Here is a 13,458-nt window from a genome sequence, read left to right as displayed (position 1 = left end):
TATGAAACAGTTACCTCGAAGGGAGAGTAGAAGAGCAGAAAGTAAAAAAAAAAAAAAAAAGAAAAAGAAAAATGTAAATAAAATATTTTTTTAAAAGGGGTGGGGGGCTGGAGAGATGGTTCAGCAGTTAAGAACACTGTCTGTTCTTGAAGAAAACCCGGGTTCGAATCCCAGCACTCACATGACAGCTAACAATTGTCCATAACTCCCGTTCCAGGGGACCTGACAGCCTCTTCTGTCTTCCGCAGGCATTGCATGACACAGTGCACTTACCTATGTGCAGGCAATACAAAAATAATTAATGAAATATTTTAAAAATATTTTTAAAAGTGTGGTAACTCTACAGATTAGGGGCATTAGCAATTAAATCAACAGTCATTTTCACTTACATAAGGAAAGTTGGAAAAAATGCTTTGGGTTTATATTACCTTCCAGCTAATTCTTATATTTATTCAAACATAGCTAAATCTCTCTGTATTAGATAACAGATGAAACCAAAATAGTAACAGCAGCATTAATAACACATAAGGACATCTCTAAAATATGAAGGTACTATAAAGTATAAAAAGATACATCGTAAGCTTTTATCCAAAGACTGAGACAGATAAAATAATTAATTAACATTATAATCTACTAAGCAAATAAGAACATACTTTGAAATATGAGATTTTTTTGTATATCCTTTGTTCTTGGGATCGCATATTTACAAAACTTCGTTTTCAAAAACAAGTCTTTCAATGCTTTTGGTGCTGCTCTGTAGACTTCCATGGGAATTCTGTCCATTACAAGCATGGTAGGCTCACTTCAACTGGATACTAATAGCAAATATTTTTTCATACAAACATTGAAAATTCAAGATTTACAAATTTATTATATTCATATTTTTAATGTTAAGGTTAATTATAATAATCAATGTGAAATAAAAAATAGATACCTCACTCTTAAATAACCTTTGTGATTAGCTAATGTAAGACATATACAAAGAGAGTCATGAACTTTCTTTTAAGATATGCTCTATAGATTGCTATACACAGATGCATTTCATAGCATCACCTCAATGTCATCAAAGATTGTATGGAAATGCAATAGTGCTTTACCACAAAACAAATGATTACCTAAAAGAAGTAATCAGATGTTCTATTTTAAAGAAATGGGGAGATTATGCCTTCTTATTTCGAAGGGTACTAGAGAAGGGGATGTTGGTCCATTTCTCCTTCCTTGTGCATAGCTTCTGTTGTGCAGTAGCATGTTTAGTGCAGCGTTGATTTATTACTGAACTTGATTGTTCTCTACAAATGACTGAGCTTCCCTTAAGGCAAGTGTGTTGTAAGTATGCTCCTCTCATCTGTTTTTATTTGTAACATAATTACCGTACGTTACTGAGTTTAGATCTGTAAATACCATCATCATTTCTGATCACTTTTTCTGACAATATTTTATAAAGTTTGTCTTCCTATTAACTCCTTGTTATAAACATTACTCCAGTGTTGAAAAACATAGAGAAATGGAGAGTTAAGGGGGGAAAACGTTCACACAAATGTCTTGTTCCTATTAGCGATATTGTGAGCCATGAAACCAGAATATTTTATTTCTAGAAAAAAAATGATTATTGTTGTAGCAAGAATACCTTCTGAGCTTGAAGTAATAAAGTTTATGTGATCATGTTTACATGGTACATTTTGTGTCTTAAGTACTTCCTATATTCAAAAAATATATTGTATTCCCTATCGAGTGTCTACATGTTAAAAATGATGGTAGAAGATACTTTAGGAAGAAAAAATATGTAAATACTTGTAATAAAAAATTATGTTGTATTTAGAGACTAGAGAGTAAACAAGCCACACTCTGTCACTTAACAATCACAACTTTGTGAATATATTTTTGAATCTTCAGTCTTGTAAAATATTTTAAGATGGATGAGAATAAAATTTCTACTAATACATATGTATCAATCACTTTGAAATAAGCTTATTTTGTGCTATGTTAGTAGATGAATAGAAAAGGATAATTTAAAAAAGCTATAAAGAGAGAAAATGGACTGAGTAGGTTGAAAATATACTTTATAAAGTTCAAAAGTTTCAGATATAACTCAGTAATTTCATCTACAATCCTGCCAAATAACTTCTTTTTGTACGTTTTTGTTAGAAAGAGTGGGAAATTCCAAGTGTACAGAAGTTATCATTTAACTAAAAGAACCCTAAGGAATTTTCCCCTCTTTCTGTGATTTTATGATCTCTTTAGTGTGCATACATGTACATCCCTTCAAAAGGGAATTTTCAGATTCAGTTTGTATCATCTATGTTTTTCAGAAGAGAATACGAGTAATTACACACAATTACAGAATTGCAGACATTTATAGCACCAGGTTCAAAACAGATACAACTCAACATAAATCCTCCATGTTTACAGCTTTCTAAGTATTTGAGCACTAATTGTGATTTTTTGTTAACATTCCAGAACAGAGCACTTTCAGTGAATGTTTAGAGAATATTTTCGATGATATCTCAACTGATTTCTCTAGGTTTAATATGAAAGTAGAAATAATCACACTGGACATGTTTATGGGTTCCTTTAGTCCCAGCACTTAGGAAACAGAGGCTGAAAGATCTGTGTGAGGCTAAGGAGGCCAACCTGGTAGCATAGCTTGTTCCAGGTTAGCTTTGGTCACAGAGAGATCTTGTGCAAAAAAAGAAAAGAAAGAAAAGAAAGAAAAAGAAAGAAAGAAAGAAAGAAAGAGAAAGAAAGAGAAAAAAGAGAAGAAAATATAATATGATGGTCTTATTTCTTAGGAAGCATCATTTCTAGAGAAAACACTAGAAGCTGCATTAGGAAAGGGGCAGTTGTATGAGAGTGGTATTTTGAGGTGACTGCCAAATCCTCCCCCACTTTTTCATTGTATTGAGAACACTTACATTGTTTTGGCTTCAAAAAATTAAGTTGTCTTTATCTAGTTTTACAGTACTTTTAAGCTCTTTTTGCTTTTCTGAGTCTCTCTCTCTCATTCTCTCTCTTTCTCTTTAACTCTTCAGAATAGTTCAAAGCATAGAAGCAATTTATTTTGTTGTCCCATTGTCTATCCTTCAGGAATTCTGTCTGATAACACATAGTTCAGATTGGCAAGACTGTATTTCTGGATACAGATGACTGTATAGAAGATATTTCAGTCCTGGGGACACTAATAGAGTATATCATTTATACTGAAGGGAAGCATAAAACCATAACGTTTATTCCTACATGGTATTTTCAGGAAAACTGAAGTCCTTACCAAAGCATTCTTTCAATGAAGATCCGTAAGCAGTCATGCACATCCATAAATGATTATATGCATCTATAATAGATTTTTAATGTGTGCCTTTAATAGGAAAAAAAAAAAGGTAACAGCAGTCTCTCCTCCAAACTTTGTCTAAAGCACTAAAAATGTTATCAAGTCCTCTATCAATGACAGAAGGTTCCAGTGCACTGCTTGTTTCATAATACTGGATAGAGCTGACTCTAGTTCTCTGCAGCTCAAGTTGCCAACAAAGGCCGAAATGTAGCTCGAGAGTCAATCCTCCTTTGGTTAACAAATTCCCGCAAAATATCCCCCCCTCCAAAAAAGAAAAAAAAAATCATAAAACAACAACAAAAAGCCCAGGAGCTGTAATGATGTCATATCCGTTGTTCAGGTCCCCACACCTCTTTCAGCAGTTACTCCCTTTATCATCTTCTTGGGTCAAAACTTTTGAGGTAGGCTGGGTTTCTAGCTGCAGGGGAGAGGAGAGACTGGGGAGCACCGGGTGGTGGCGTTTCAGCACCTCGGCCAGCGCCCGCCGCAGCTAGTCCCAGCCTCCTGAGCGCGACTCCCAGCTCTGAGAATGCCTGCGGAATGATCGCCCCCCAGGGCGGCTGCCGCTACTGCCGCTGCTGCCACCGCCTCTGCCTCCACTCTGCTCTGACTGGCAGGCAGAAAGTGCAACGGAAGAGGGAAAGGTCTCCGCAGTGAGTGGAGTGTCTACATAAAACAGAGTAAAGAGGGGGCAAAAACCCAGATCAGAATGCAGGCGACGTCCCGCCTCCTCAATCTCCTGCTGCTGGCTTTACTTGCTGGATTAGACCCTTCCAAGGTAGGGGCAATATTTTGACCTGCTTGAAATAAATGTGTAATATGTAGCAAACCGATCAAGAGGTAAATAAATATTCCCCAAATGGCCCGGGAAACAGCTCTTTCAGCTACCTTCTGGTGCATCCCCAACTGCTTGGAAGATAACAAGGCGAACTATCAGAGGAATAGCTCCTAAAGGTAGAGTCCTGGTGTGAGGGGGAGGGACCAGAGCAAATGTACAGGGACAGCGGGCAATGCGGCTCGCGGGGGAATTCAGCTTATTCGGTGTCCAACTGCTTAATATGCTCTTCTGAAGTAGGACTGGCGATGCAAAGGGCTTTGCACTTAAAACAATGCAGTTTGTAAGCATGTTTTAGGAGATGGTGAGCTGCTTCTTTGTTGAAAGCAGGGAAGCGTTTTCCAGTTGATCCTGGTCAGTAATACTCCCACAGCAGACGTGCTGCGGTTTGTGTCCAAAATATTGGGGATGCTGCTTATAACACTGGGCTGAGGAGCAGCGCTATGCCCTCAGCATGGCAGAGAGGCTTCGGTGAGAGGGACTCCTGTGTGTTTGTTTCTTTTCACTGAAGAAAATTCAGGAACCCTGAGGAAGTTCTGATGATCTGTGTTAAGTAAGAGACAGGAAGTGAGAACCCTGTTAAACTAAGGAGGGCATAGGAAGAAAGGATTGCCTTATAGCTGTGGAACTCTGAAAATTATCCATCAATGAAAGTGAATGCTAAGCTCCTATGGTAAAAAGCAGGGATCAATGGAAATATATTTTCAGGGATGTATGAGAAAAGTCTTAATGATAAAGGGTGGTAAATTCTGGGCTGCAAGCATTCTAAGAACACTACAGTTCTCTGGAGTGAGCGATACCACAACTAATAGAAAGAGGAGGAGACACAACACACTTATTATTTTACTGATTTAGCAAGTCATTGACAATGTGACTATTAGAAAAACGATGCCATATTATAAAAAATCATCTATCTGCATTTTGAATTTTGTGAAGTTATTTTACAACTCGACATTACCAGTGTAATGTAGAGAACTTATGCTTCCTTTCATAATTAAATATAACTAAGATGTAACCAACCACAATCACTTACCATGCTTGTGATATTTCCAGGCCTTCTATAGGATAAGATACAAGCATAATCATATAACATGTGTTGTAGGCTTTTCATATTATGAAGAACTGATGAATAAAACAGTTTTATTCTAAACCTATCATTGTGCTAATGCTGTCGTTCTGAAATCTTTGTACAATGTGTGAGCCATCTTAATGATCTTAAGTACTAAGTTGTAGCTTCAAAAGCATTTCACACCTGAGAAAAATGTGTCAATTTTGTTGATAGATTTTAAAGTCTTCTTTTTATGCCCCTGCATCCATAGTGACATATTTCACTGTCAGTCTCAAATGGCACCAGCAAACTTTTGAAAACATTTTCTCGTGTATTTCATTTAGAATATTCTTGGCAAAACATTTTAAAAGCAAAATTAAATAGACAAGTTAATGCAAAATTACATCACTGGACTTCAAGTGACCTCTGTCATTCTTTCAAAATTATAAAGTATCGATTCTTATTGACAGCTGTATGTTTGATTGGATTTCTCCAGTATCTTTAATATGTAAGCATCATCATTGCTGGCACTCCATCTTTAATCCTGTGTTAAATCTAGAATAACTTCCCCCAGAGAAGCAGTATTCTGTTGGCTAACATAATCTCTGCTAGTTCTTGGTGACATTTCTGGGCATCTAGTGGTATTAAACTTTCCAATTAGGTCAGACTGAACTGTGAGTGTGAGGACTGCTAGCACTAAGAAGGGAAACCCAAAAGAGGAAAGGAATGCATCAACTTTTCAAACTGTCCTCAGTTTCTAGATACACCAGGATAGCATGCAAAGACAAAATCTTGATACCTTTGCTCTGTACCACATGGAATAAGAAAACATTAAAAAACTTCATACTAAGTTAATGTAAAAAATGTTTTGAGGTTGTACAAACTTATTGCTTGCTAGAGGATGAATACAAATTGATTTTATGCTTTATTAAACTATTTTTGGTTACTAAACTATATCAAAAAAAATTGATACAATTGTGTTCTCAAAGTAATTATTGATTAGGTATAAATTTAAGATTTTCTCAATTTTAATTTATTACTATTCTAGATAAAGGTTTAGAGATTTAAAAAAATCAGAATTGTTTTTGAAGAGTGATACTTATTGAAATTAAAAGTAAAATTTCAACAATATAGTACTTCAGAAGACCATAATTTTGGGACAAATGGAAGTCCATTGAAATAATCAGAAATTCTACCCATCTGATTTTTATATATACTAATATATTATGATCATATATCATCATTAAATTTTTTAAAATTTCATTTACTATTTTAATTTTTTTAAATTTTGTGTTTTTCTTTTCAGCATATATAATCACATATATATATATAGACAAATGGCAAAATAATGGAGCTCTTAAAATTTGAGTAGAATTTTCTTAAGGTATGAGAATCTGCCTACATTAGATATTACTATTCTAAATCTTCCCCAGTGCTTCTTGTATTCAATTCACCTTAAACCACAATAATTAACTAAAGGCATTACTAACAGCAATCCCATATTATAGAAGACTATAGAATGCTTATATTTATGGGTGTTATTCTGTGCTTGAATCTTACATATTTTATATGATGGTTTATAAAGTGCCCAGGTATCGCCATCTTATGGTAAGTTACTTGAAAGTCAATTTTATTTTTAAATTAAAAAATCAAACACCTATATTCGTAGAATGAGCTTACTTTTAGCATGTACTTGCTTTCCTTCCTCTCATTTATTATATTATAAAATTTGCAAGGTTCATATTTCCTTGCCAAAGGGAGAGAATTCACCACTAATTAATTATTTGCATTTTCATGTAGAAATATTGATTTTTTTCCTCAAGAAATGTATTTAAATTATATTTTCTTAATTAAAGTCTAATTAACAAGTTTCTGTTCCTTTTAGATAGACACAAACTCATGGACATATGACTTTGTCTATTTTAAGAGCTGCCAATTAATTCAATTTACAATGGAATTTTGAGTTATTGGAAATATGCCAACTCACCAATGACTGAGTACATTTTTAAGAGCTGAAAACCTGTACAAATTCACTTATTGCTCAGTTTCATAGAGAATGGAGCATTTGGTCAGGAAATTCCTGACTGTGGCTGCTAGATGGCATCTCTGTGCTTTTAAACTGAAGGCTTTGAGTTTAGTGATGACCTTGATAGTAGTAGAGTGAGCTTTTTATGCTTTTACAAGAAGAATTTTAACAGAACAATATTTGAACATTATAACACAACATAATCCCCATGAAGCAGAGTCACAAATTGCTCTGGTCTGCAATACTAAAGCATGAGTGTAAGGGGAAATACTGTGGCTGGGAAGATTTCAAACAGCGCATTTATATTGGTGTCTCTTGGGAAACACTTTAAAAGAGGTGACATAGGAAAATCCACACGCTGTAGAAAAAGTTAGGCTTAAGGAAGTCATAGTTGTATGATAAATATATTGCCAAATGTCATACTAGGAGAATCATGCTTAAGTTGAAGAAACACACTATCATCCCCCCTAAAATATGTTAAACTTATCACCATGATATCAGCTTACACTGTAGGCATAAACTATAACAATGATTCAGCAATGCTCTCCAACACCAAACCATTCTGTTCTATCCAAGATAGCAAAGGCAATCAGAACTCTTCCCTTAAATAAGAAAATTGTTATGAACTCGTATAAAGCGTGATAAGAACTAAGGCAATTTCAATTATAGTGTTAAATGCTTCACAATGTCTCTACAACAGGATGAACCTAAATTAGAACAGAGAAAATGGATCCATGATGTTTGGCACGGATCTGCAATTACACACAGAAGCTTTGATATGGTAAATGTCTAGAGTTTAAGGCAGACTGTATTTTGAAAGAACAAACAACTTTCTACTCTCACTTTGTCTCAGTCTTGCTTAACCTAATTGAACTTTTATTATGGATAAAGTAAATATTGTTCTTTACTCTTCCTCCAGGCAAGCTGAAAAGATTAAAAATGGTAGCAATTTCCTTCATTTTTTAAAATTTGTATTCTTTGTAGTTCTGCAACTGACACTTGTGCTGATTTAATGACATAGGGTTGCACCCAAGGTCAATCATTTCTGATGGTGACTTTTCTATTGATTATATCACACATGCACACACACACACACACACACATATTGATTTAACCATGATATCAAGAACCCTACATGTTAAACAAAAGCCTAGAAATTTTTTCCATGTGTATGGGTTGCATGTGCATGTGTTTATACATGCTCACATTAGTTTGAGATCGTGTGTGTGGGCAAATGTAGGTATAAGCATGTGCATAGACAGATGTGTATGTAAATGTATACCTAGGCACATGTGTTGTACATGTGTGCATGGAGACCAGAGGTTGATGTAGGCTATCTTCTTCCACTAACCTCCACTGTATTTACTGAGACAGGATTTCTCATTGAACTTGGAGTATACTATTCAGTTAGTCTAACTAGTCAGCTTGCCCAAGAGATTCTCTGTCTAGACCTCCATAATTTGATACAATTACAGGGGGCTGAAATGCCCACTTAGCTGGAGTTCCAAACTCTGGTCCTCACTATTGCATAGCCATAGATAGACAGATAGATAGACAGATGATAGATAGATGATAGATAGAGATATACATAGCACAGCATATATATATATATGTCTTTTTGATACATAGTCTCCTATAGCCTCAGCTGGCCTGGAACTCAGTATGTAGACCAAGTTATATCTCACAGAGATCTGCCTGTGCCTACTGAGTGCTGGGACTAAAAGAATGCTCCACCATTCCTGGCTTCCCAGCTCAATAATCTTAAAACACTACTGTCCTTTGTCTTCACACATTTGCCATGTGTTCAAGCTTCTTTCCAGTCACCCATCAAACCTTGCTCCTGACAAGATCATTTATCAATCTAGTGGAGCTGAAGGCCAATGTTTCCTACTTCCAGCAGAAATCTGTTATTTATTGAAGCATTCTCTAGTGAAAGGCAAAGTGAAAACTTATTGCCCATACAGGAGGATTCCCCTCCCCCACCCAAGATTTGTAGGGGATGTTTGGGAGGGCTTTTACCAAGGTAAGTATTCCATGGCTCACTCTTCCCAAGCAATCACATTCTAAAGTATTTCCTAAAGATTGGAAATAATTAAAACCTCAATATTAATATTAAGGAAATATACCAAGAAAATGTGAAACTGGATAAAATGGCAGACTACAAAGTAAGACAAGACATCTGATTTATTTAAGCAATAATTAACCAAAAATATACCTAAAAACAAGAAAACTTAATTGTTAGTAATGAAACTAAGAAAAAAGACGCAAAAATCAAACGCTGACTTCGTATGTGAGATTAGAATACATTGGGTAGTGAGGATGGACCATTCATTTGCATATGTGAATAATTATTTCTGGGTGGTCTTAAAGTATTAAATAATAGCAGAGGATTTTTAAACACTACTCTTGGTTAAGTTGAAAACCGTTGTTGAGATGCGGTCCTTGAACATTTTAATCTGACTGAAACTAGGCCTCAGTCTAGTCTATGCCATTATCAGTTAAAAACCTAGAAAGTTCATATATATTTAATACTATCATTATAATATTATTTGTTTATTTGTTCATTTTCTTGTTTGTTTGGAGGTTTAAGTACATTTAGCTCAGAGCATTTACCAAGAAAAAAAATTAAATTTATTTTGAGGGACTGGGGAGACAGCTCAGAGGGTAAGAACTTGCTGTGCAAACATAAAGGCTTGAGTTTGAGTTCCCAGAACTCACATAAAATCTCAGTATAGTCTCCAATGCTTGTAACCACAGCAAGGAGAGGTTGCAGGCAAATCCTGGATGCTCACTTGCAGGGTAGCAAGCCTCACCTAAAGGTCAAGCTTCAAGTTCTCCACCTAGAGACTGAATCTCAGGGAAATATGTCAGAGAGGATAGTCTGACCTCCACATGGAAACATGCACCCACACACCCACATGCACACAAACACATACATACATACACACACACACACACACACACACACACACACACACACACACCTTCTCCCTCCATGTACACACATGAAATAATTTTAAATGTATTTTTCTGATTTAGCATAAAAGCAGAGACAGAGCACGAACCCTTGACTACTGTTTTTAATTTCTCACAGTACAGTCTGTCCATAGTCAGTAAACCTGACTATAGCTCATAATTATTTACTAGAAGAGTGCAATGGAACTTGTACAATTACTGATACTAATATGTATGAAAATTTCTGTTAAATCATAAAGTTGAATGCAAATATTCTACTTCTGTCAATCAACCTATAATCAAACCTTTGCGTCTCACATATTAAGAACTCAGAATCATGAAAATTAGCTCCTCTGCCAGTTTACCTTTGCTGTTACATTTTCACAGCTTTCAGGAAAGTTACACTTATAAACTTATAAGCAAAGTTCCTCAGAACCAGACTATAATTTTGGTGAAAATTCCAACTTTAACACAACACCTTAAAATTCTACATTATATTTATATTCAACAGGTAAAATTCTACATTATATTTATATTCAACAAGACACTTTTAATATTTTTTTCTTAGGAAAAAAGGTAAGACACAAAGAATTCCATAATATCAAAATGAAACTAATTTTTGTAGGTTAATCTTGGACATTAGATCACAGAGAAATTGAATAGACTTAATCCAACAATCTACCTATAGTTACAGCTGTTTTTTGGTTGGGCATGCAAATTATAGAATTCTGTGAGTTTGCACAGTATACCCACCATGAACTAGTTTAAGTGCTGATGAAGATTCTAATGCAACATTAAAGAAAAGAGGTAAGGAAAGGAATTTTCTCCATGATACTGAGTCTCAAAATATTCAAGGCAGAAGGTCATTGAGAAAGGATCATAATTTGGAAGACAGTTCCTTTACATTGTTTTTGTCTTGGATTATTCCCTCTGTGTATTTAAGTTGTAACTATTTTCCAGCCTTCTAAATAGCAAGTTCTAGAAAGTCATTGACATGACCTTGCCTTGATGTCACTGCAATAACATTTCTTCTTCTGGTGTTGGTCACCCAACAATAAATTCTCCTGATGAATCCATGAATTGATTCCTTTTCTTTCCAGTTCAACATATGTAGATTATACAAGTAGCAACTAACTGTATGGTGTTGCTGATTGACTCTGCTCATGAATTACTAGTATTTTAAATTGTATTACTTAACATTGTTTGCACACTATATTATACTGAAGTTTAAGTTGTCTTGGTCAGTTGCTATAGCATTTTCACATTATTTGACAAAACCAGACCCAGAAAGAAAAGATTAAGACCAGATCTCTATGCAGCATGATGTAATTTTTACGGCACTAACAAAAATATCCAAATTGATGTTGAAATAAGTTTTAAAGAGGTTTCTAGTTGAGCAGGGTGGAGCACACTTGTAATTCCAGCATTCTGGAGGATTGGACAGGGGGATCTTGGTTTCAAGTCTAGGCGGTGTCTCATGGAAAGAACCCACACCCTCACGCACAAATTTCCTAAGAATATATATCTCTTTTTGCTTTAAGAACAAGGTGTTTTAGTGCATGTAACACAACCCACGCCTTCTGTCACTCTCAAACCAAACATTCAGGAGAATAAAAATAAGTTTAGTGAGGAAGCTGCAGACACTGCAGTACCCATGATTTCGCCTCTCCCTGGAAAGCTCTTTCCTTTTTGCCCATATGTCAAGATTTTAGTACACTGTGTTTAGTATGCAGCTCAAATATCATGTTTTCCATAAAGACTTCTGTGACACTCCTTACTCTGTAAGAAAAGTAATCCTGATCAACTAAAAGCTATAGCAACCATATTTTATTCATCTCTGCATCCATATCCATGGACACTATTTCTATCACAGAAAGGGGGCCAGGGATAGGAACAGGATTTACTTTATTTCTCCTCCCAGTTTTATTTAACTCTTCATTTCCAGTGACTCTCTTAAAAAACATTATTTTGGCCAGGCGCACGCCTTTAATCCCAGCACTTGGGAGGCAGTGGCAGGCAGATCTCTGTGAGTTCAAGGCCAGCCTGGTCTACATGGTGAGTTCTAGGACAGCTGGAGCTACAGGGAGACCCTGTCTCAAAAAGACAGAAAAAAACCCCGATATTTTGGGTACATTTACTACCTTTTCTCTTACTGTTATATCTCCTTTCTTAAATCATAATTTTTTATATTATGCCTGTTTTACTAAATTATTTGTGTGTGTGCATGCATACATCCATGCTAAGGTAGAGACTAACGGTTGACCTTGGGTGTTTTCCTCAATTTTTCTCCATTTTATTTTTTGAGGAAGATGTCTCACGGAACCTGGAGTTCGCTCATTCAGCTAGACTAGTTGATTGGCAGGCTGCAGGGATACTCCTGTCTTTGCCTCCCAGCACTACCAAGCCCCTCTGTTAATGGGATTCCTGGGGATTGAACTCATGTTCTCATGCTTGCATGGAAAGCACTTAACTGGTTAAGACATCTCTCCATTCCTCTCTTGGACTAAGGCCTAAGGTCAGGTTCTGTGCCCTGCACTTGATCACATATATTCAATATTTGCATAATGAACAGACAAATAAAAAAGGTAAGATGGCTTTAAATTCTGTTGAAAATTATATGCATTTGTGATCTCAGTTATAATCCATATATATATATATATATATAGTCTTTTTGAGATGGGGGTCTCCTTGTAGCCCCAGCTGTCCTGGAACTCACTATGTAGACCAGGCTGGCCTCGAACACACAAAGATCTGCCTGCCTCTGCCTCCCAAGTGCTGGGATTAAAGGGTGCGCCACTACGCCCGGCTTTAACCCATATTTTATCAGGAACAGATATTATGGATAGGGGAAAACATTTTAGGAATTTTATTTTTAAAAGCTTATAACTTTTGTATCAGCTTATCTTGACTAATGCTGGGAAATCCTATCATTCTGAAGATTATATTAATCTTCTGCCCAACCTCAACATCCTTAGTCGTGGCTCTCTGGGATGAAGCAAGCTGTGTTGTCCTGTGCATTGGTCTGTCTTCCATGAGTCTCAGTGGCAAAGTTAACATATTTTCTTGCTCTTTGATTGGTTCTCTTGTTTCAAAATATCCATTTTATTTACATAGGTTTTTAAGTCTCTTAGTTTGTGTTCATGCTTAGTTTATGTAACATCTTTCATCTTTATTTGACAAATCAGTATACTACTTAGGCTTCCCATCTCTGCTTTAGGCCTGAGTTATTCCTTCAAAAACCAGCCTCTTGAAAATATTCTCATACTCTA

General features: G+C 35.8%; 1 protein-coding gene across 1 annotated transcript in view; it reads left to right on the top strand.

Annotated features, from left to right (window-relative positions):
* The first annotated feature begins 3,658 nt into the window (after positions 1 to 3,658).
* Positions 3,659 to 13,458, top strand: part of Olfm3 (olfactomedin 3) — a 229,097-nt gene continuing 219,297 nt past the window's right edge. The window contains exon 1 of the mRNA XM_008855064.1: positions 3,659 to 4,103. Coding sequence (XP_008853286.1) covers positions 4,035 to 4,103 — 69 coding nt within the window. The 5' untranslated portion in view covers positions 3,659 to 4,034. The remainder of the gene's footprint in view (positions 4,104 to 13,458) is intronic.

This window comes from Nannospalax galili, unplaced genomic scaffold (genome assembly GCF_000622305.1).
Source record: "Nannospalax galili isolate Female #2095 unplaced genomic scaffold, S.galili_v1.0 scaffold767, whole genome shotgun sequence".
NCBI lineage: Eukaryota > Metazoa > Chordata > Mammalia > Rodentia > Spalacidae > Nannospalax > Nannospalax galili.
Note: the sequence above shows the minus strand (reverse complement) of the source record. Positions and strands in the feature narration are given on the sequence as shown.